At 40.3% G+C, this 19698-nt stretch overlaps 2 protein-coding genes across 5 annotated transcripts; one reads left to right on the top strand and one right to left on the bottom strand.

Moving 5' to 3' along the window:
• Window positions 1–1421: 1421 nt before the first annotated feature.
• Window positions 1422–8585, top strand: LOC307040113 (uncharacterized protein). 2 transcript variants are annotated; one of them, XM_079682675.1, is made up of 4 exons: window positions 1422–1738; window positions 4811–4962; window positions 5206–5401; window positions 5491–8585. In XM_079682675.1, exons 2-4 carry the CDS (start codon window positions 4864–4866, stop codon window positions 6549–6551), a joined length of 1356 nt encoding a protein of 451 aa, XP_079538801.1. In that variant the 5' UTR covers window positions 1422–1738; window positions 4811–4863; the 3' UTR covers window positions 6552–8585. The 2 variants fall into 2 exon arrangements, with proteins under 2 accessions (XP_079538801.1, XP_079538800.1); XM_079682674.1 differs by having other exon boundaries at window positions 1422–4962.
• Window positions 8586–8705: 120 nt separating this feature from the next.
• On the bottom strand, window positions 8706–19494 carry kif17 (kinesin family member 17). 3 transcript variants are annotated; one of them, XM_079682671.1, is made up of 16 exons: window positions 18917–19494; window positions 18753–18822; window positions 18384–18658; window positions 17932–18078; window positions 17309–17410; window positions 16874–17063; window positions 15201–15653; window positions 14926–15020; window positions 14628–14823; window positions 14363–14466; window positions 14100–14206; window positions 11313–11541; window positions 10335–10593; window positions 10145–10206; window positions 9946–10069; window positions 8706–9291 (listed from the first exon to the last, which is right to left on the bottom strand). In XM_079682671.1, exons 3-16 carry the CDS (start codon window positions 18612–18614, stop codon window positions 9101–9103), a joined length of 2490 nt encoding a protein of 829 aa, XP_079538797.1. In that variant the 5' UTR covers window positions 18615–18658; window positions 18753–18822; window positions 18917–19494; the 3' UTR covers window positions 8706–9100. The 3 variants fall into 3 exon arrangements, with proteins under 3 accessions (XP_079538797.1, XP_079538798.1, XP_079538799.1); XM_079682672.1 differs by having other exon boundaries at window positions 19015–19494; XM_079682673.1 differs by having other exon boundaries at window positions 9946–10066; window positions 18753–19493.
• Between the last annotated feature and the right edge of the window lie 204 nt (window positions 19495–19698).

Below are 19698 nucleotides of genomic sequence, written 5' to 3'. Positions count from 1 at the left end.
GAGAACAGTTCATTTAGCTGATTTGAAGTCACTGGGTCACATGACATAAACATATGGGGAAAAATGATGACTTTTCAATACAAAAAACTGCTGCATTTTTTTTTATCATTTATGTATAAAATGGAAGAAGCCCTAAAATCAAATACAAATAAGTAGGTGTGTCCTTATTGTCTAGTGTAATAATACAAATCCGCATTGATATGGATGACAGCTATTGAGTAGAAATTAGACTTCAATGTAGTAATTGCTTTATTGTGAAAATATCAGAAAAACAACATGGTATAGTTTGTCAAAATTATCTTTGTACGTTGTAAATGTCATACAAAACTAAATAGTATAGCATGTTTAAAAAAAAAGGTATATTACAGCATGTACAAAACAATTATTACACTGTTCAATATATCAGAAAAATATCATACTATACCTATAGTGTATTTGTCTCTATATTTAAACAAAAGAAAAGAAAAAGAGCACTAAATAATCATATTTAGGGTTTGTTAAACATATCAGTATAGTATAACAAAAATATGTCTAAAATATCAGGAAAAATAACACAGTATAGTGTGTAAAAAATACATAAAGAAAAAACAACATTGAACATATGTTTAAAAACAACATAGTATAGTCTGTTGTAAATACAAAAAAAACATACTAAATAAAAAATATAAATAAAAAACAACATAGTCGAAAATATAAAAAACTGAAACGTAAACTCCACAGACAAATAGTTTTGTAACGGGACCCTTATCTAAAAAATAATAATTCCGGACCTAAGGGGGACACTCATCTAAAAATGTTGTTCCGGACATAAGGCGGACCATTATCAAAAAAGTCACTTTTTTTTTCAAGGGGAGACCCTTATCTAAAGTGTCACGTTTTAGATAAGGGGGACCCTTATTTAAAAAATATATTCCAGACATGAGTGGGGACCCTTATCTAAAAAGTACAATTGTATTATAAGGGGGATCCTTATTTTTAAAAAAAACGTTTTAGATAAGGGTCCCTTAGCTTAAAGGTATCTTTATATAAAAAAATGTAAATCATATTATAGTCAAATCAGAAAAAAATCATAGCATAGCCTTTCAGAAAAACAATGAAAAAGTGAGTGTAGGATGTCCAAAAATGGGAAAAATGTCCCAGTTTAGCATTTCAATAATATCATGAACAAAGTCTTGGCGAGATGGAAACAGTTATAGATACCAGCAGCCAATGTATTGATGGTCCAATAAGAAGTGGATAAGAGGACTGAAGTGAAAGTGTATCGAATATCCAACCTAAACCTAACTTCACTCTGTTTTGTCTCACTTTAAAATAACAATCCAATATTCGTATTGGATTGTTATTTTACAAGTATTTATCTTTCGTATGATATATAGTTAGTATAAGTATAGTAACTTGTTATATCCAAATCTGGGAGTAATTATCGCAAGAGTAATCCACTTATATTTCCTTTACAGCAGTAAGTAAAAAGTTACTTTTTGAGTAAGGAGCCCGACTTCACACCACAGTCAGAAGAGAGAGTCTGAAACAGATACTGATCAGCAGCTTAATGCAGTTGTAGGTAATAAGACAACGACAGCTCGTGGGTCTTAAGGAGAATCCTGCTCTCTGATTGGCTAAAAGCTTAGAGCATAAAGTCCCTCGTGCAGGTAACACAGAGCCACTCTCTCATTTACCCGCGTCTTCACTTGCACAAGAAGCAGAAGATGGATAACTGACGAATGCTCGAAGATTCAAGGTATGTGTTCAATTAGTGCAATTTCCAGTTCGTGGTCAGTTTAAATAACTCTTTATTTAAATGGTTAAAATCGTGTTTTTTTTGTGGAAAGCTGATCCACATCAGGTTGATGTACAAGTTCTAAATTTTGGCTTTAACCATTATATTTCCTAGCTTCTGTTGCCACACTTCATGTGTATATAATGTCATAGGCTACTGTTGTAATTAAATAACTTCTTTACAATATTTAGTTATCTTGCCTTTTGGGGCTGAATTGGAAGTCTTACATTTAACATATTTTGGTAAATAACTTTACAATAAAAAACAGTGATGATTCAAACCAGTTGCACAGTCCCTTTCAAACAATGCATTAATACAAGCTTGGAAAGTTGCTCTTTAATAGATACAATAAAAAACCAAACTGCCACTGTGTTAATAGCAGAGATAATGTTCCATGGAGTTGGACAAAGCACTTAGGTTTATTGCTTTAATCTCTGCTTGTCCATGTCTTTCTTTGGCGGTAGCTACTTTGTTGATAGGTGTGTCTACAGTATAGAGATAACATTATGATGCACTGTATGTTCATCCATGCACATGCACATGTCCCTCCACTGGAAATGGTCAACAGGGATCAATGAATAACTACATTCTTAGTAGTCTGAAGGTTTTATTATGAAAAGGGAAAAACACATTGACGCAACACACAGCACGCAGCACTGTAATACTTCATTACTTAAACAGATAACCAAAAATCAGAAGCTTCTAAAACCCAGTGTTGTTATTTGCATGCAAATCAACCCAGATTGTGTCAGTTTAAAACAATTCATGTTATCTCAGTTTCACATCCTGACCAAAATACATCAGCACATATGGGAACATTTACATATTTGCCAGCTGATAGTGATGGGATGGCATGACAAAGCAACCCAGGTGAACAGGAGTGCCTTTGTGCCTCTCTTGGCTTATCTAGAAAGCCTTCCCTCTCAGGTGTTGAAACTTATCCAAAAGTACATTTCTCTACACTACATACAGACGTTCCTTTATACTAAACTTTCAGAAGAAAAGTCAAATGTATTTTTCGTCTATAAAGTTTGTTTTCTGGTAGAAAGAAACTGTTGAACAACTGTTCTTTCGATTTGTAATATTTTTTTCTTTAAGTGTAAATGTTTCCATCCCCAGGAGTAAACCTATCCCTTAACCTGGTATTCATATTTACATTATCTGAAAACAATGATAATCTCTATAGATACACCCAAATGAATTGTGTTGCAGTAAAACAAGATGGATATCATATGGCTTTCATGGGATCGTTTCTGCTGCCCTCCACACTCTGAAACTGATCCGGTCGAGGAAGATTAGGAGTGGCATGCGTCCCGTAATCTGAGTCACATGCAGCTAGAGGACTAGCTAGGTATCTGTCAAAAACACTCTGAGCTAAGATACCCTGTCTTTCTGCAAAGCTCATGTGCATGTAAAGCCCAACAAGGTTATAAGATTGAGATAGAAACTATTTTATAAATTCCTTAAACATGACTCCATTTGAACACATACAGAGGTTTTAGCCATTAACTACAAACTATGTTTCCTTAACATTACTTGGAACCATTTGTAAGACATTCTAACTTGATGAACTTCAAGGCAGCAAATGGTAATGATGTAATGCCAATTTAGTATGGAAATTAACTTTATGATCATTTAGTAAACATTTAGGAAATTTTAAAAACACTTTTGATAGATTTATATTAGTATTGACTTGTTTTCAACAGTCACTGTACTTAACAGTTTTTACATAATTTTGTTTTATCTTCCCCTAGGGCGCCTGCAAGGTAGATATTATCACTTATATAGATATTATCACAAATGAATAATTTTGCATTAAGTAAACATGGATATCATAGAATGTGTGCTATTGTTACGACCCGCGCCCTACTCCGTGGTAGTGGCTCGTGGGGAGACCCGCAACATAAAAGAAAACACACCAAAAAAAACGACAAACGAACGAGGTCTGGATTATTATATCAGATTCTTGCGCAACCACAATGCACCCCACATTTACAGTTTATGTTAATAATATTAAAGTTACCATGGAACAATTGTAATCGTGTTTGACATAACTTCAGGTTAGGGTTTGACACTGTTGACATGGAATTCTCAAGTATTAAACATCAGCCAAATCTAAAGCCTCTGTGGGATCAAATGTACAGCTGACCTGGCTCCAAGCCGAATATTGTTAACCAAGGCCTGTGCACATTGTACTGTCCATTATTTAATCATAACAGAGGAAGGCAACATTCCTTTACACTTAAAAATCAAATGTCATATGGCAGTTACATCACATCAGATGTGGTCAAAGGTCTGGAGTATAACAAATAGTCAGTGAAAGAAATACTGAATGTTACTAAATGGTGCTTTGACAATATGTCAGACGATGTGATCAATAATTTTATCCTGAGCCCCTTAGAGTTTTTACACTACACATCTGGCATCATGAAGTTTTGAAGCAGTATTGAGGGTAAACTTATGTTCTTTTTATCGTTACTGTTCTTTAGAGGTCTGGACATTGTAGGACTCTTGTAATTTCCCCAAGGTAAGAACCAACGTAATGCTAATAGGTTCCATTTAAAAGTCAAAGTAAATGTGTCTAAAGAATTTAATTAGACCATGTAAGCGCGTAATTACATACATGTTTATAGACAACCCTTCATTACATCACACCAGTGTGTTTTCTACCTGTAGGTTGCACACACATTAGTTATTTGTAAACTGGGTATTCTTTAATACTGATTAGAAATTGCTGCACAAGGTTAGCACTAGGTTACAGAAAATGTGAATAGACCAACAATATGGCGAGAGATTGAATGCAAAGGTACTGCAAGATAATGCAACAGGAAAGTATTTGAAAGAGAATTCTCAATGTGTTGGGAGATAGGGTACACAGACACAAAAAGAAAGAATGTGACTGAAATAGGCACAACTAGAATGATCTATTAAATAGACGTTCTTATCAAATAACATATTCATCCATTTGACTATGGCAAGGTTTTTGAGAAACTATTTTTTATTTAACTCACAATGTATTTTATTTTTTAACAGAGTGAAACGCAACAACCTTTGCCACTGACCTTGGATACATTGGGGCACTAAAGATGCCTAAAAGCGATACCTGGCCAGGAGGCATTGGACTGGAGACCAGCATGGACAGCGCCGGCAGCTGCGACAGCGTTGTCAGTGCCAACTCTATCTTTGTAAGTTTCTAACCTTCATCTCTTGCATCTAAGAAAGTAGTAGCTCTACTACAACTCCTTATGCAAAGCAACATGGGTACTTTTAGGTGTCTTCATAGATGTGTGTATTTAAAAGTCAAGGATTGTTCCCTTAAAAAAGGGTGTCACATCTCGATTCTTCAGTTTGACAATTTCTCAGATTTAGTGTGATATCTCATTATGGATGTGTTGTCAAAAGGAAAGTCCTCTTTTGATGCATTGCAGAGTGATGATAGTCTAGAGCACCTCTCTGCTGAAGAGAAGGCCTGCCTCATGTTTCTGGAGGAGACTATTGATTCTCTGGATACTGAGGAGGATAGTGGGCTGTCTAATGATGAGCCTGACCAACGGCCCAGCGCCGGCAACCTGGTCTCCAAACTGGCTGACCTGTCGGCTTCCATGAGCAAAACCAAGCTCAACAGTGAGTTCATCTCAAGGCCCAAATGCAGAATTACCTTAAATGTTCTCAATGAAATACTTTCTATTGACCAACAAGTGTTTGTTTTTTAGGTTTGCGGAAACAAGACTTTTCGGAAAATGCTGACACCAAACCCATGCACAGCTACCTGGTTCCTACACCGTTTGCTATAGCTAGCAGCTCTCCATGTTCCATACCAAATGCAAAGGCAGGTTTCTCTCCTGACAAAAACCTGAGCTCTAAGTCTCAGTTCCCTCCTTCGAGCAACAAACCTGATCACAAACACAAGCCGAAACCTGTTAACCACCATGTATCTTTCTATGCTAATGTTGGGATACCTCCTGCCACCAAACCCAGGGATTTGACTGAAGGTTTACCCAGAGGCCCCCTGTCCTACGACGCACTGGTTTATTTGCGGAGGAGTGCCTCAACAAAGAAGACGCCTCTATGTCCCACGATTGATCATACAATAGACTTGAACAAGCACCCTCCTGTCACAGAGGAAGGCCCACACTTTGGAAAGCTACCAAGATCTGACCGATTTAACTCGGAGGCTTTTAAGTCCAAGACAGATCCTCCAGTTGTGGCCCCGAAACCCAAACAGATAACAGCCAAAACATCTGTTAAAACCCCATATGCAGAAGATGTTTCCTACAATATAAAGAATGCGAAAGACCCCAAGGTTGTAAGACTGGAGGCTTTGGAGAAGCTCGGTCTCCTGAAAGACGAACAGCCCAAAAATGAGACAGTAGCTCCACGGCCTCCCACTAAATCTCATTCCTCTCTGGACCCGACGACCAGCAGATTCTCAAGAGGTCCATCTAATGCTAACCCATCAAGAAGCCCGTCGTTGTCCTACTCTCATGTCCCTACAGAGACTAAGAACAAGGCTCTGCAGAGCAGTGCCAGCTTCCATCTCTGCTCCAGACGGGACCAGCTGCCTGCGTCCGCGTCACATTCCGCTCTATCCAACGGAGTGAAGGCAGCTAGCCTAGAGCGCGCTGCTACACGGGACCAACACAGAAATACAGAAAACACACAGCCTGTACCCCACAAACCCCCAAACTCAGTGGGATATACGGTGATGGTGGTGCCTGGGATGGGAGCTGATCGAAAGGAAGCACTCAGAAAGCTTGGACTGCTCAAAGACTGAATCAGGTAAACAGCAGAAGAGTGCCTGAGTAAAAGCAGAGCAAAGAGTTCAAGAGTACCACCAGCTTTAAGAGATTAGACATTAGAGCATTGAGTGGAAACTTGGCACTTGGTGCTTTGGCAGAGTCAAGCAGGAGAGGATGAAGAAGAGTGAGAGTTTGAAGGGCAAGATTACACCTTTGAATATAGTTTGCAATACAGGGGACTGGATTGAGGTACATGAGGGTCGTTTTGTTCTCGATTATGGATCTTTTGTAGATTTCATCTATAAAAAGCAGTTTAAACTCTTCAAGTCCTTAAGGTTCTGTGTTGATTAAATGGTATGTTGATGTAACGCCATCTAATCAGGATATCTTATTGTGTTTTTTTAAACAAATTTCACTTAAATATGATTTTTCAAGACCCACACCTAATCTATTACACCTGAATGGTTGGTTAAATACTCATTTCCATACAGTATGCACACACAAATGTATGGCTGTAAACAAGTATTTATCCTGATTTACCAAGAGAATGCAAATATAAATATTGCAGGTAACCTATTTTGCACATAAAAACATTTTAGAGCCGTATTATGGCTTTCCATTATATTGCACATATGCTGCTCCACTGCACTTAAAAGTAAACATCGACCCAAATCAACAGATTTTTTACATTTCTGATTGTTTTACAAATCCCAGTTGTGCCTATAAGTAGATTGTTGAGAACATTCATTGGAGCAAAATCTTAAAGATCTTTATAATAAAAACTAAAAAAGGTTTGGAAAATGTTTTGGGTTGATTTTTCTGTATTCTCTAATCTTCAAAACGCATCAGCAGTACATCCTATGTATCAAGCCCCGGATTTGTTTTTGCTACTATTTTTACAGGGTGTATGGTGTAGATGGTTTTTAATGTGAGAGACTTTGTCCAAGCCTCTGCCTTAAGTGTCTAGATACTGGATGAGTTCAACCAGAATTAAAAAGAGTGATAATGTCATTTTTACCATTTTGATGAATACCTGTGAAAATAAAGACATCTGCATGTTAAATACCATGTATTGTTATCTTTAACCTCACATCTTTTATACATGTTGTGATTTAAATGTGATTAACTTAGTTTGCTTTTCAGACTGAGCTGCTGAATAACATCCTGCAGGTACAGCTGCAGAGAGAGACAAAGGGTCTTTGATTCAGTCCAACTATCATCCCTGTAAACCTGCACAGGGCTTTACGTGCCTGCCTCATCCAGCGCTCCACTTACAGTCACACTACTCATCTTACACGCCACTCGAGCAACGAGAACGCCTGCTCAGCTGATCTTCCATTATTCTGATTATCCTGAGCCCCACCTCTTAGCACACCGGCGTCTTCCTTTCTGTTTTCTCACTATCCCTTCCATGTAAGACTTCTAATTCCCACCACTGACTTTTCTAAATGGCCAGGCATTGGTTACGCAACAGTCTTAGATTAGTGTGTGGTTGATTATTGTAAGAGACAATTACATTTGGCTTCTGAAGTGTTATCTCTTGGTCAGGACAGGAGCTGGCCTAATAGCCCAGAATGTGTGTATAGTATGTCTGCGCACAGGCAAACAAAGGGTGTCAAATGTTGAAACTGACACGGCTCTCTGCCGGTCAACTAATATTAAACAATGGGTGAAGAAATCAGGCCATGGCCACATTCGGAAATAGGATACCGGGACAGAAAAGTGAGCTGTGGAAATGATTGATTCATCAGTAGAGATACAAATACTACTACGGCGTTGAGCTGTTGCTGTGTTAGCAAAAAAAACAAAAAACAAAAACAACAGGATACTTGATCATAGGATATTCTAAAATCATAATCCAGTATTAAAACTAAATCCATGCAACCTTTCGACATTGCCTACAGAATAAAAAGAGCTCTCTTCTCTCTATTATCCTTAAGTAATCCACTAATAATAATCCACTACGCTGACCCCAGAGGTCATAAGTAACATGAGTTAAACTTGGACTACCTGTACACGCTGCTGCCATGACAACAGCCCCCCCTGACCTAATTGTGACAGTGGAGTCATCTGTAGCTGCAACAACACAAACTCAGACTCGGATCTAATTTCTTATTAATGTTTGTAACACACTCAACAACCCATGTCTAAAAAAGGAAAAAGAAACGTGCCATAAAGTGGTGGAATCATTTGTTTTATATTTATATTTAGCAGCAAGATGTTGGAAGTTAGATAACGAACAGGTTTAATTGTAGTTTACAATCAGCAATAGAAAAATACAATATAAATGAAATATTATGATAGCTAGAGTTTCACAGTTTAGGTACAGTGCAAAAAAATTCAACAGTATTTTCAGAATGTAGGTAGTATTTTTTTCTCAAAATAACAATTGAAAATATTTTCGAAACACATGACAACTGAATTTAAAGTGTCCATAAAAAGTGTTGGCTGTGTGCATTCTGGTGGGCATTAGACTTCAAATAATAAAATGTATAATGTATGTGACCAATAACAGGGTATATATTAAAAAAAACAGATGACAGTGAGATGTGTTTAAGTATTTAAGTACCTAAGGGATGTTATTTTAAATCCCCTCGTTATGGATGTGGGATTTACTTTTCTTGCGTTTCACTCTACCATTGGGCACAGGGACTCCCAGAGACTCCAGGCGGAAGGGGCGCGGGAACACAGAGTCTGAGCCCACAGGGGGGCTCATGGTGGAGCCGCTCACTGTGAGGTGGGCCGACCCGTTAGCCGGGGGGGGAGAGTGGACCGCTGTAGGAGAGAGAGATCCATCAGATGGGTAAAACCAACATGAGCATAAACACCTAAATATGAAATGGCTTTAGCGTTACTTGAATGCTGCATACATTCGTACCACTGAATCCAAATGTATTTAATTTATTATCTTAACAGTTATAGTTAATTGTATTTCACTGTACAATATTTAACCTTACATTCTGTTTCTTTGAACTGCACTCTTTTATTCAAATGTATCGTACTTATTTTTGTATTATTATTATTATTGTTATTTTGTTGTCTGATGTCCTTTATATAATATGTTGCATAGTTGGCGGAGCCATAACTACACTGTAGCTACTGTGCATATGATAATAAAAACTTTGAATCTTGAATCACTTGAGATTCATATTTAGCAAATTATTCGTTAAATGTATCGTTTATTTATTTTTCTATATTATTTGTATGGCCATTTTATTGTAGATAGGGTAGACGCCAGTTCTACCAGGTAAGATATTGGTTTCCCAAGTGTGTCTTCTTTTTCAAATGAAAAAGTAACATTTAAGTATTTCTGACCTTCTACAATTTAATCATGATTCATTTTGTGCCATTGTTTTTATGATATTGGTCTGCATACAGTTCAGAATCCCCCAAAGAAGATATACCACAGTGAGAGCACCATGTCCCTACCGTGTCCCTTGGTAGCTTCACGTCCCAGCAGTTGGCTCGCTCTCTTTGATTTGAAGTAGCTGTTGGCGATGTTCTCACTGTCACTGCGGGCCAGCATCTTCTTGTACCTGTCCTCCTCCATCTGCTAAAAACACAACAGGGTTAAGGCTCTGTGACAGTGTTAGGTGTGTGTTGGATGATGCGTGGAACATGAACGCACCATGAAGGGCTCTCCAGTATCAGCAGCTGGACCTCTGCCAGCTGAAACCTTCGGAGCCCCTGCTGTGAGGGAGAAAGAAAGCAAGATAATATTTAAGATAAGATAAGAAGTACTTTATTGATCCCAGGGTTATAGCCCTACATCATTACTAAAACTGACACACATTTCACTCCAATATGCCATTGTGCACCTGAAGGCAGTGTTGTTTTCTGCACCGTCACCTCCGGCAGCCTCCAGGTGGCGCTGTCCTCCTCCCACACAGCTTCCTTCTTCAGGCGGTCCAGGTTGCTGTAGTTGCAGTCGCGGCGCACCAGCGGCACCATGCGCTCCAGCAGGCTGTGCAGTAGCAAGCCCTCCCTCTCCAGCCGCCGGATGGTTGCCAGGTAGTCATCCCGCTCCACCTCGAACTCCGCCTGCAGGTCCCGGATCTCCAGTCTGGCTCCTTTCAGCTGTCACCAGTGGGGGGGGGGGGGGGAACACTCAGATGCTTTACTTAAGTAGAAGCAGTGACACCAAAAGGGCTGAGCTACAGGGTCCCTATTGTGCTTTTTGGGGTTTTCCCTTTCCTGTAGTGTGTTATATAGGTTTGGGTGCATGTAAATGGTCTTCAAAGGCTAAGTTCCCTCCCCCCTGCCTAAACGCCTCCATTGGGCTAAGTATACTTCAGAGACATAGTGACGTCACTACGTAACACTTGCGCTTCTATTTGTTAGCGCTCAAACACATTGTACGTGAACATCTCTAAGCGGATGACCAATCACAACAAAGCCGGCCAGCTGACCAATCAGACTGGGCTCTGGTTTCAGACAGAGGGTGAAAGGAGGTGCTGCAGCACAGGCAGTATGAGAATCGTTTTTTATCCCCAAAAATTACTAGATATATAATTTATTCATATATTATAAATTCATTTTTGGTGTTAAAGTTCCCATGTCATGGCCATTTCTACTGATCATAATTCCATTGTTGAGGTCTACTAGAATAGATTTACATTGTTCAATGTTCCAAACTCACATTGGTTTCTCATACAGCATCTCTGTATAGTATGTGTATTCACTCTCTGTCCTACACGCCTTGTTGGAGCTCCTGCTTGTTGAACTTTGCTCCAAACCCATTGCAGTTCCCATAACAACTTTAATATTTGTCCTACTGTACTGTAGCTGTGACCCACCTTTCCCTGGACCTTGACCAGCATTTGGCTTTTGGCGTGGACTTCCTCCTGGATGGAGTTGTAGACATTTAACAGCACATGTTCACTGTCCTCAATGTTCTGTGACAAAGCGCTGATAAGGTGGACTTTTCTCTGGTCAGCCAGGTTCTTCCTCTGCCTGTGTCTCTGCTGCAAGTCTTTGTTCCTGGCCTGCTCTCCTCCCACCACCTCCTGTTCCAGTTGCTGCAGTCTGGGGACAGGTGGATCAACAGGGAACTGTTCATACTGGACTGTCATGTCTGAAATTTAAATTGAATAAATAACACTAAAATGCACTATTAATCTTGGTACAGATAATAATAATAATAATAATAATAATACATTTTATTTGTATTGCACTTTACATTTGAAACAAACCTCAAAGTGCTACAGTACATAATAAAAAAAGATAAAGAAAACCATTTGCAAGAGTCAACAAATGTATAAACAGGTTAAAAAACAAGTTTAAAAACAAGTTTTAAAAAGGAGAGGCAGGGTTATTAAAACCGGCTTAAAAAGCTAACCAAATGCTTTGTTAAAATGGTAGGTTTTTAGTGCTCTCTTAAAAGTGTTCACAGGTTGAGGAGCTCTGAGATGGTCTGGGAGTGAGTTCCACAGCCGGGGGGCAGCTGCACAGAAAGCTCGATCTCCCATAGTGCGGAGGTTGGTGTGCCGTTCCTTCAGCTTTTTAGTATTTCCCGAGCGGAGGCTGCGGGTGGCGGTTTGTGGTTCAATCAATTCCTTGAGGTAGGGGGGGGCATTTCCGTGGATACACTGGTGTGTTAACAGGGTGATTTTGAATTCTGTCCGGGAGGTGATGGGAAGCCAGTGCAGTGATTTGAGAATGGGGGTGATGTGCTCGTATTTGCGCACTCTCGTCAGGATCCTAGCAGCGCTGTTCTGTACGTATTGGAGCTTTTGAAGGCTCTTGCTAGGGATCCCGACGAGAAGTGCATTACAGTAGTCCAACCTGGAGGAGAGAAAGGCGTGGACCAACTTTTCGGCGTCAGGAAGAGTGAGGGTGGGGCGGAGTTTAGCTATATTTCTAAGGTGGAAGAAGGATGTTTTGCAAAGGTGTTTTATGTGGGTCTCATAGTTGAGGCAGGGGTCCATTTTGACGCCCAGGTTGGTGACAACTGATGAGAGGGGAAGGTCCTGGTCGGAGAAGGTGATGCTTGTTATGGGGGATGATTTAACTTGGTGTGGGGTGCCGATGAGAATGGCCTCGGTTTTGGAGCTGTTGAGTTGTAGAAAGTTTTGTTTCATCCACGCCTTTATCTCCTCCAGGCAGATGGTGATTGTGGATGAAGGTGATGGTGACGGGGATGACAGTGGGACTGCAGAGCGGGGGGGACAGGGGGGGTCCATTTTTATGTAGAGCTGTGTGTCATCAGCATAGCAATGGAATGATAGTCCATGCCTGCTGATGACACGGCCGAGGGGGAGCATATACAAGGTGAATAGGGTGGGGCCAAGCACGGATCCTTGGGGTACACCAAAAGTGACGGGTTGGGTGGGGGAATGAGCACCTGCCATGGAGACACACTCAGTCCTTCCGGTCAGGTAGGACCGGAACCAGTCCAGGGAGGTGTCACAGAGTCCGATGGTGGAGTGGAGACGATTGAGGAGGATGGTGTGATCAACAGTGTCAAAAGCTGCAGTGAGGTCCAGGAGGATGAGGAGGGAGGGGGAGCCATTGTCAGAAGCAGTGAGGATGTCGTTGGTGACCCTGACCAGTGCTGTTTCAGTACTGTGAGCGGAGCGGAAACCAGACTGGAATTTTTCGGAGATGTTGTTGTTGTTGAGGTGGTGTTGCAGTTGGGTGGCGACTATTTTTTCCAACACTTTGGAGAGGAATGGTAGGTTAGAGATGGGCCTGTAATTTGCGAGAACGTCCGGGTCTAAGGTAGGTTTTTTGAGGAGGGGAGTGATCCATTTTATAGTTCAATTGTAGTGGACACATACTGAGTAAGATGTTTTTAGCTGTAAATTGGCACTTCAATAGTGTTTTATTTGTCAGATAGTTACAGATGCTTATCTTCACGGATGGTCAGGCATTTTTGTTCTGTTTTATTTTCTATTTCTAGATGATTATATATATATTTTTTTCTTATGTTGTGCAATACTTTGTTTTACATGCTGCTGCAACGTCCCACATGTCCCAATCTGTGATTAATAAAACGATATCTTATCTTATCTTTATTATCGTATGTATAATATCAATTAAGCATTGAGACAGTTTCTTACAACCTCAGAACTTTTTTAATTATCAGAACAATTGTCTACACAGGGTTACTACAATTTAGGCAAGTTCAAATTATGACCTTTTTAATGCCACTTGGAATTAGAGTTCAAGACCATTTAAGGTGCAATTTCAAGATCTAACTTATGTTAATATTACAATTATTTTCCCAAATATATATGTCACCAACTATTCAAACAATTATTTACATTGCAACTTTAGAAAAGTATGCATACAATCCTATTTCCTATGTGCTAGCATGTTCAAGACTTTTGAAATATGTACTTACAAATTAAATACCAATTAAGTCCATATTTTAATACATTTGTTTATATATTCAATATCAATTGAATGCCTCTTAAGGCTTTTTTAGGATGCGTGGGAACCCTGGTACACAAAAACGTTATGGTGTTATGGCGTCACGCTCCACATCCTTCGCACAACGTTGGAAAGACATCATGTAAAAAGACATAAAGTGCCAGCAGTTGTAATGGCTGGTTCTGTGTGTACAATGTGTCTCTACAAACCTCTCCAGGACATGTTGCTGGTCCAGAGGCCCTGCAGTGACATCAGGAGCGTCTTTGAGCCCGTCTCTGTCTGGACCTTCTGGGACACCGACTGCCGGTACAGCAGGCTGGCTCGCCAACATGAGGAAATAATATCCAATGAGTATTTGAATGTCAGCATTCATGTCCAGCAGTTATTTCTAAAATGGTAGATACCTAATATAGAAACTATAACATATCTTGAATGTTTACTGGTAGTGTCGGAAGGTGCTAATGAACAGTACCTTGGTCTGGGAAGTTACTCCAGTTGTTTTGTGGCAAACGGGATCAGTGTGGCTGGAGCCCTCTTCTTCTGAGACCTCTGTCATACAGCTAGCACTTACTGATGCTTAGAAGCAAGACAATCCAGTGATAGTACATACACAAAAAAAAGGACTCTTGATAAAAAAATGCAATCTCATACAACAACATTGTGTTCAGCAGGAGTGTTTACTTAAGCTTTTTTGACATGCTAATATATGCACTGGACCACATTTCAAAACTAGTTACCTGGTTCTTGGGAAGAAGATTTTCTGTTTTCATTCTTGGGGCCAGAGCTCCCCCTGCTGGCTCGAGCCTTCTCCAGATTGGACAGTTTGGAATCATAGGAGGAACGCAGGGCAGCGATGTCCTCCTGCAGCTTTGCTTTGGATTCCAGCTCTGCATTGTACTCAGCCTGCAACTTGGCCAGCCTCTCTTCGTACTCCTGTGGCGAGAGCAGAATACAGCCCGATAAATCACATGCTCTCTTCTCAAAGCATGTAGAGATGTGAAGTGATATATGGGTGTGGGAACGGCCTGTAGTTGCCTCTTTAATCTTCTCCTTCTCTACTTCTGTGGTGCTGGACTGTGGCCTTGAAAGAGCAGCAGGGGGTTCCTCAGAAAAGTGACCAGAGAGCAGAGCTGCATGCAAAATAGAAGAAAAAGTAGGATAAAAAGCAGGCGTTAAAAATCACACAACAAGTAAGCGTATCCAGGTGGAACGTCTCTTGATATCTCTTGGTAGCATAAAAATCACTTGGCAATATTCAAATGAAAATGTCATTTTGGCTTGAATTAAAAGGCTGGTCAAAAAATACTTACATGATAGGTTAGTGGTGCCCATCTGACCTGAGATAAGGGCCCGTAACTTCTTGATCTCCTCCTGATACTCCCGCAGCAGAGCATCTTTGGGGTCCTCATTGATACGAGGCCTGTTCTGGATGCTCTTGGCCCGGTTGGCATAGCGCAGTGTGCTCAGGGTTTCCTCGTAGTTGTTATCCGAGGGGGACAGACAGGCGATCATTAATGTGCGCGTGTTTCCTCCCAGAGAATCCTGCAGCAGCCTGGTCAGCTTGGAGTCTCGGTAGGGGACGTGTTTGGAGCGTCCGTCCACCAGCGCAGAGATGACGTTACCCAGCGCCGAGAGGGACAGGTTGATCTTGGTGGCCTCGCGGAGCCGCTCACCTGTAGCACCGGTTTTAGACTGACGCTCACTTCCCGCCAGGTCAACCAGGTTAAGTTTACCTGCTCGTAGATGATCCTGGCCTTCTGCATCTGAGAATATGGGATGACAAAGAACATTGTGAAAAATGTGACTTGTTACTGTTACAATTACTAAAACAGACACCCTGAAATTATTTAATTTTTTTAAACCTGCTGGGTCTGGGTCTTTGATCCTATTCAGCATTTAAATGTATCAAAGCTGGTCACACTTTATTTAAAAATATTCATGGTTTTTTGTGCAGTTGGGTGATTTTAAAGGTTACTTGTATTATTGTTTGTTGGTTTTCACGCAAGGAAAAATCCACCCAGTAATGACCAAGATCGCAATTTATCTTATCCATATTATATATAATAATATATATAGTCCATTGCAAATAAAGCAGGCTGCAATGAAGCATTTAACATGTATTTGTCTTTCATCATCCACAAGTTTTTTTAAATCAAAGTTGTTATGATCTTATTGAAAAGGCATTCCGAAAATCTAAGTTCAGCGGAGAGTGGATGCATACAAAAATAAAAACGACACACTATCAAAGATTTCAGAAAGTGGAATTTAAAGGGGCCCTATAATGCTCATTTTCAGGTTTCAGGTTCATATTTGTATTTTGTTCCTCTACTGTGACATGTCTCCATGCTTTAATGTTCAAAAGGGTATTTATTTGTCTCATACTGCCTTTGCTGCAGCATCTCTTTTTACCCTCTGTTTGAAACCAGAGCCCAGTCTGCTTTGATTGGTTAGCTAGACCAGTAGTTACTCTAGTTAGAGTTACGGCTCTGTTGTGACAATAAGTATCTTCTTGGTCGAATGCACTTATTTTAATTCAGCTAAATGAAATGTAATGTAGTGTAATGTGATTAGTCAACCGCTTAGAGATGTCCCGCCCCTTCACCTATCATATAGAATGGGTTGGAGCACTAATGCAGGCATTTCAGACAGGGGGGGAGTGCGTGGGAGAGAAAATCTCTCTGGAGGGAACTTTGGGATTTTAGCCTTTGCAGAGCATTTTCATGCACCAAAACCTCTATAACACACTACAGGAGGAAAACCCCTAAAAGCATAATAGGGCTCCTTTAAAGAAAGGAAGATCAAGCACATGTTCCTTCATGCAGACAAAAATGCCTTTATCACATATTAAACGGAATGTCAATATGTTTCAACATGTTAGACGTATTGCATCAGTGTGTGTGTGTCTGTGTGTGTGTGTGTGTGAGTGTGTGTGTGTGTGTGTGTGTGTGTGTGTGTGTGTGTGTGTGTGTGTATGTATGTTCACCAGTGTTGCAGATCTCCAGGTGGATGGTGAAGATGGAGTGTGAGCGAGAGGAGTCCTTGTTCATCAGCGTGAAGCCCACTGCCCTGTTCCCCCAGCCTTGCACTATGATTCTCTCACACTCACCCACACTGTGCACAGTGTGCATGGAGAGGTCCCGCACATACACCCCCCGCTCTGGATGCTCTTTCAGCTAAGTATTAATCAACCACACAAAAACACATACACACAATCCAAATCTGTCACCTTGTTCAAACACCTTGACCTTCAAGCAACTACTGTGCTTGTAAGTCACCATGGCAACTTACACAGTACATGCACATTCCACAAAAAGCTCACAGACAGAGAATAGCCTGAGAAGCTATAATCACATTATTTACTAAAGAGCAATAATCCTTTGGGCTTCTGATTTGTTTATTGAAACAACAAAAGACTTACCTCCAATCTGTGTTTGGTGTCATTTCCCAATAGGTCTCTGATTTCTTCATTGTAAATCTCCAAGTAGGAGGCCCTCACCAGGAATTTTGTATTTTCTGCACACTAGCTTGCACACATAAACACATCAAATGAGTCTCTCGGAGCACATAAAGCTCAGACAAGCCTGGACAGAGACTATATGTAAGAAAAGTCGTAGCCACTGGAATGGCGTACAAAAAGTGCTTAGTCGGATCCCAACTTACCTAAATACTTCTAAAAGACAAAGAAATCAATTTTAAGCATTATTATTAAACTAGCATTATCAGTTTACCTTGTTATTTTCTACAACAATATTTAAATTTAAGTGGATCCTTGCTTTTTTTTTCAGAAGCTGAAACCAGTGACCAATTATTTTTTTATTAACCTGAGAATTAATTGTCACTTTTGTGCATTTTCATTTATCTGTACATTAAATAAATATGCAAAACGTTCTCTTCATTTTAAGTATAATGGTACCTTTCTTGTAAATTGTGGTGTAGCATAACTTACATAATTTTTGATTAAATTATATTATATTGTACATTCATTTCATTTACTGTATTGTTTATTTTTGTGTTGCTAAATATATATATTTTTTCATCTACCTGTATACTCTCAAAGATGTGCTCAAAGGCTCGTGGGATGACTCCCCTCTGGGCTGTAGGGTCGGACACCCCCTGCATGGTGAAAGACTTCCCACTTCCAGTCTGTCCATAGGCGAAGATTGTGCCATTGTATCCCTCAGTGACACCCTGTAAAGAAAATTATAGGAATAAAGTCTGGCATTAAAAAAGTACCTTAAAAAAGCACCCTTCTGACCTCTGAAAGTGACTGACAGCGGTCAGTCACTTTCAGAAGGGTGCTTTTTTTAAGGTACGTTACCTGTTAAGTAAATAATTAGGTCTGCTGTCATGAGCAATAAGATATAGACTGTTGTTGGACTCAGGGTGTCCAGTGACCACCAGTGACTACTTTTGTAATGCTTCTGTGTGTTGGCACTGAAAACTAAACACATAAAAAAAAAAAAACAGAATCAAAAGCGGGTGCCAGAGCTTACCTCAACCAAAGGATAGGCAATCTCGTTGTACATCTGCTCAGTGGTTTGATCAATGAAGTAGGTCCCATCAAAGGTGAACTGTTTGGGCGGCTCATCCACTGCCCCGGGCTTTTCTATGAAGCACTGGCAGCGGTGCGGGTCGATGGAGAGAACCGTGTTAGAGCCGAGAGCCTTCTCCCGGTCATTCAGGGGCCTGCACCTCACAACCACCTTCACTGACTCTGATCCCATAGCTCAACATCCACAACACAGCAGTGGACGTATACAGTATCTAGCTAAAGATAAAAAAAACAACAAAGAACACTGTTCAATTATCATTTCATATACATATTTAACATAACACAGCCGAGTTGAGCCTCATTAGCTTACCTAGTTTAAAAGTACGCGGACAAATGGCTGAAAAACAGTTCCCATCCTGGATAAAGTCGGTCTAGAAAAGCTGACAAGCAGAGGATATCAAACACCACCAACAAAATAATAATGGACTTAAAAAGTAAAGTGAGACTTTTAATTTCCTGTTCAGGTGTCATTACAGGTTCCATTCCATTCTGCACTGGTTCGTGGTTCCTCCCACAGCGTTGACATTGCTTAGCAACCATAAACAACCGTTGACCAATGGAACCGAACCTACCTGGTTATGGCTAGAAAGGATCCGTCTAGTGTAAATATGACGTCTCGTTCTCGTTGTAACTCTCGTTGTAATCGGAGCGGCTCGGAAACACATCTACAGCAGTAACATGATGCAACATACACATTAATGCAGCAGCAATATTAATAGAGAAACATCAGACATAATAGTAAAACACTGCAAGGGAACATTTTATTGCACCAGGAGCTATCTTGGGACTTTTACTGCGACAACGTTGACTTGCCTGTGAATAAAAAATAAACCATAGTGTTGGTGATCTACAGTGTTGTCATTCTTCTTTGAACACCAGCAAGACCGCTAACACCCTATTTCAACAACCACACTCCCTGTAATTGACATAATTAATAGATAGTTTAGCTTCTCATCATCAGTTGCTGTGGCCCACTGATGTTAACGAACTGAAAGGCTGCCGGCCAAACGTAAACATTCAGCCATGTGACATTCAGCTAAACTCTCGCGAGAGTTTTACAAAAGACGGATCCTTTCTAGCCATAACCAACCTACCTCGACCGGCGGCCATTTTGGTGAGGGCAGTCCATTTATGGGCTAATGGTAAGTGCAAGAATGTATACATTTTATATATTTTTATATCACTACGCAATTATGGTATAAGTTAATTTTTTGGACATAAAAGACTACTACAGACCCTTGACAGATATGTGGTGT

This window comes from Notothenia rossii, assembly GCF_949606895.1.
Source record: "Notothenia rossii genome assembly, chromosome: 5".
Classification (NCBI taxonomy): Eukaryota; Metazoa; Chordata; class Actinopteri; order Perciformes; family Nototheniidae; genus Notothenia; species Notothenia rossii.
The sequence above is the reverse complement of the archived record's forward strand: the minus strand, read 5'-3'. Positions and strand labels throughout refer to the sequence as shown.

Excerpts from the sequence above, each read along its gene's own strand:
- LOC307040113 (XM_079682675.1), top strand. The coding sequence starts at position 4,864 with ATGCCTAAAAGCGATACCTGGCCAGGAGGCATTGGACTGGAGACCAGC. Across the intron at positions 4,963-5,205 it reads TCAGTGCCAACTCTATCTTT|AGTGATGATAGTCTAGAGCA; the intron begins GTAAGTTTCTAA and ends GATGCATTGCAG. Across the intron at positions 5,402-5,490 it reads GAGCAAAACCAAGCTCAACA|GTTTGCGGAAACAAGACTTT; the intron begins GTGAGTTCATCT and ends TTTGTTTTTTAG.
- kif17 (XM_079682671.1), bottom strand. The coding sequence starts at position 18,614 with ATGGGATCAGAGTCAGTGAAGGTGGTTGTGAGGTGCAGGCCCCTGAAT. Across the intron at positions 17,411-17,931 it reads ACATCTTTGAGAGTATACAG|TGTGCAGAAAATACAAAATT; the intron begins GTAGATGAAAAA and ends TGTGCAAGCTAG. Across the intron at positions 14,467-14,627 it reads ATCTTCTTCCCAAGAACCAG|CATCAGTAAGTGCTAGCTGT; the intron begins GTAACTAGTTTT and ends CTTGCTTCTAAG.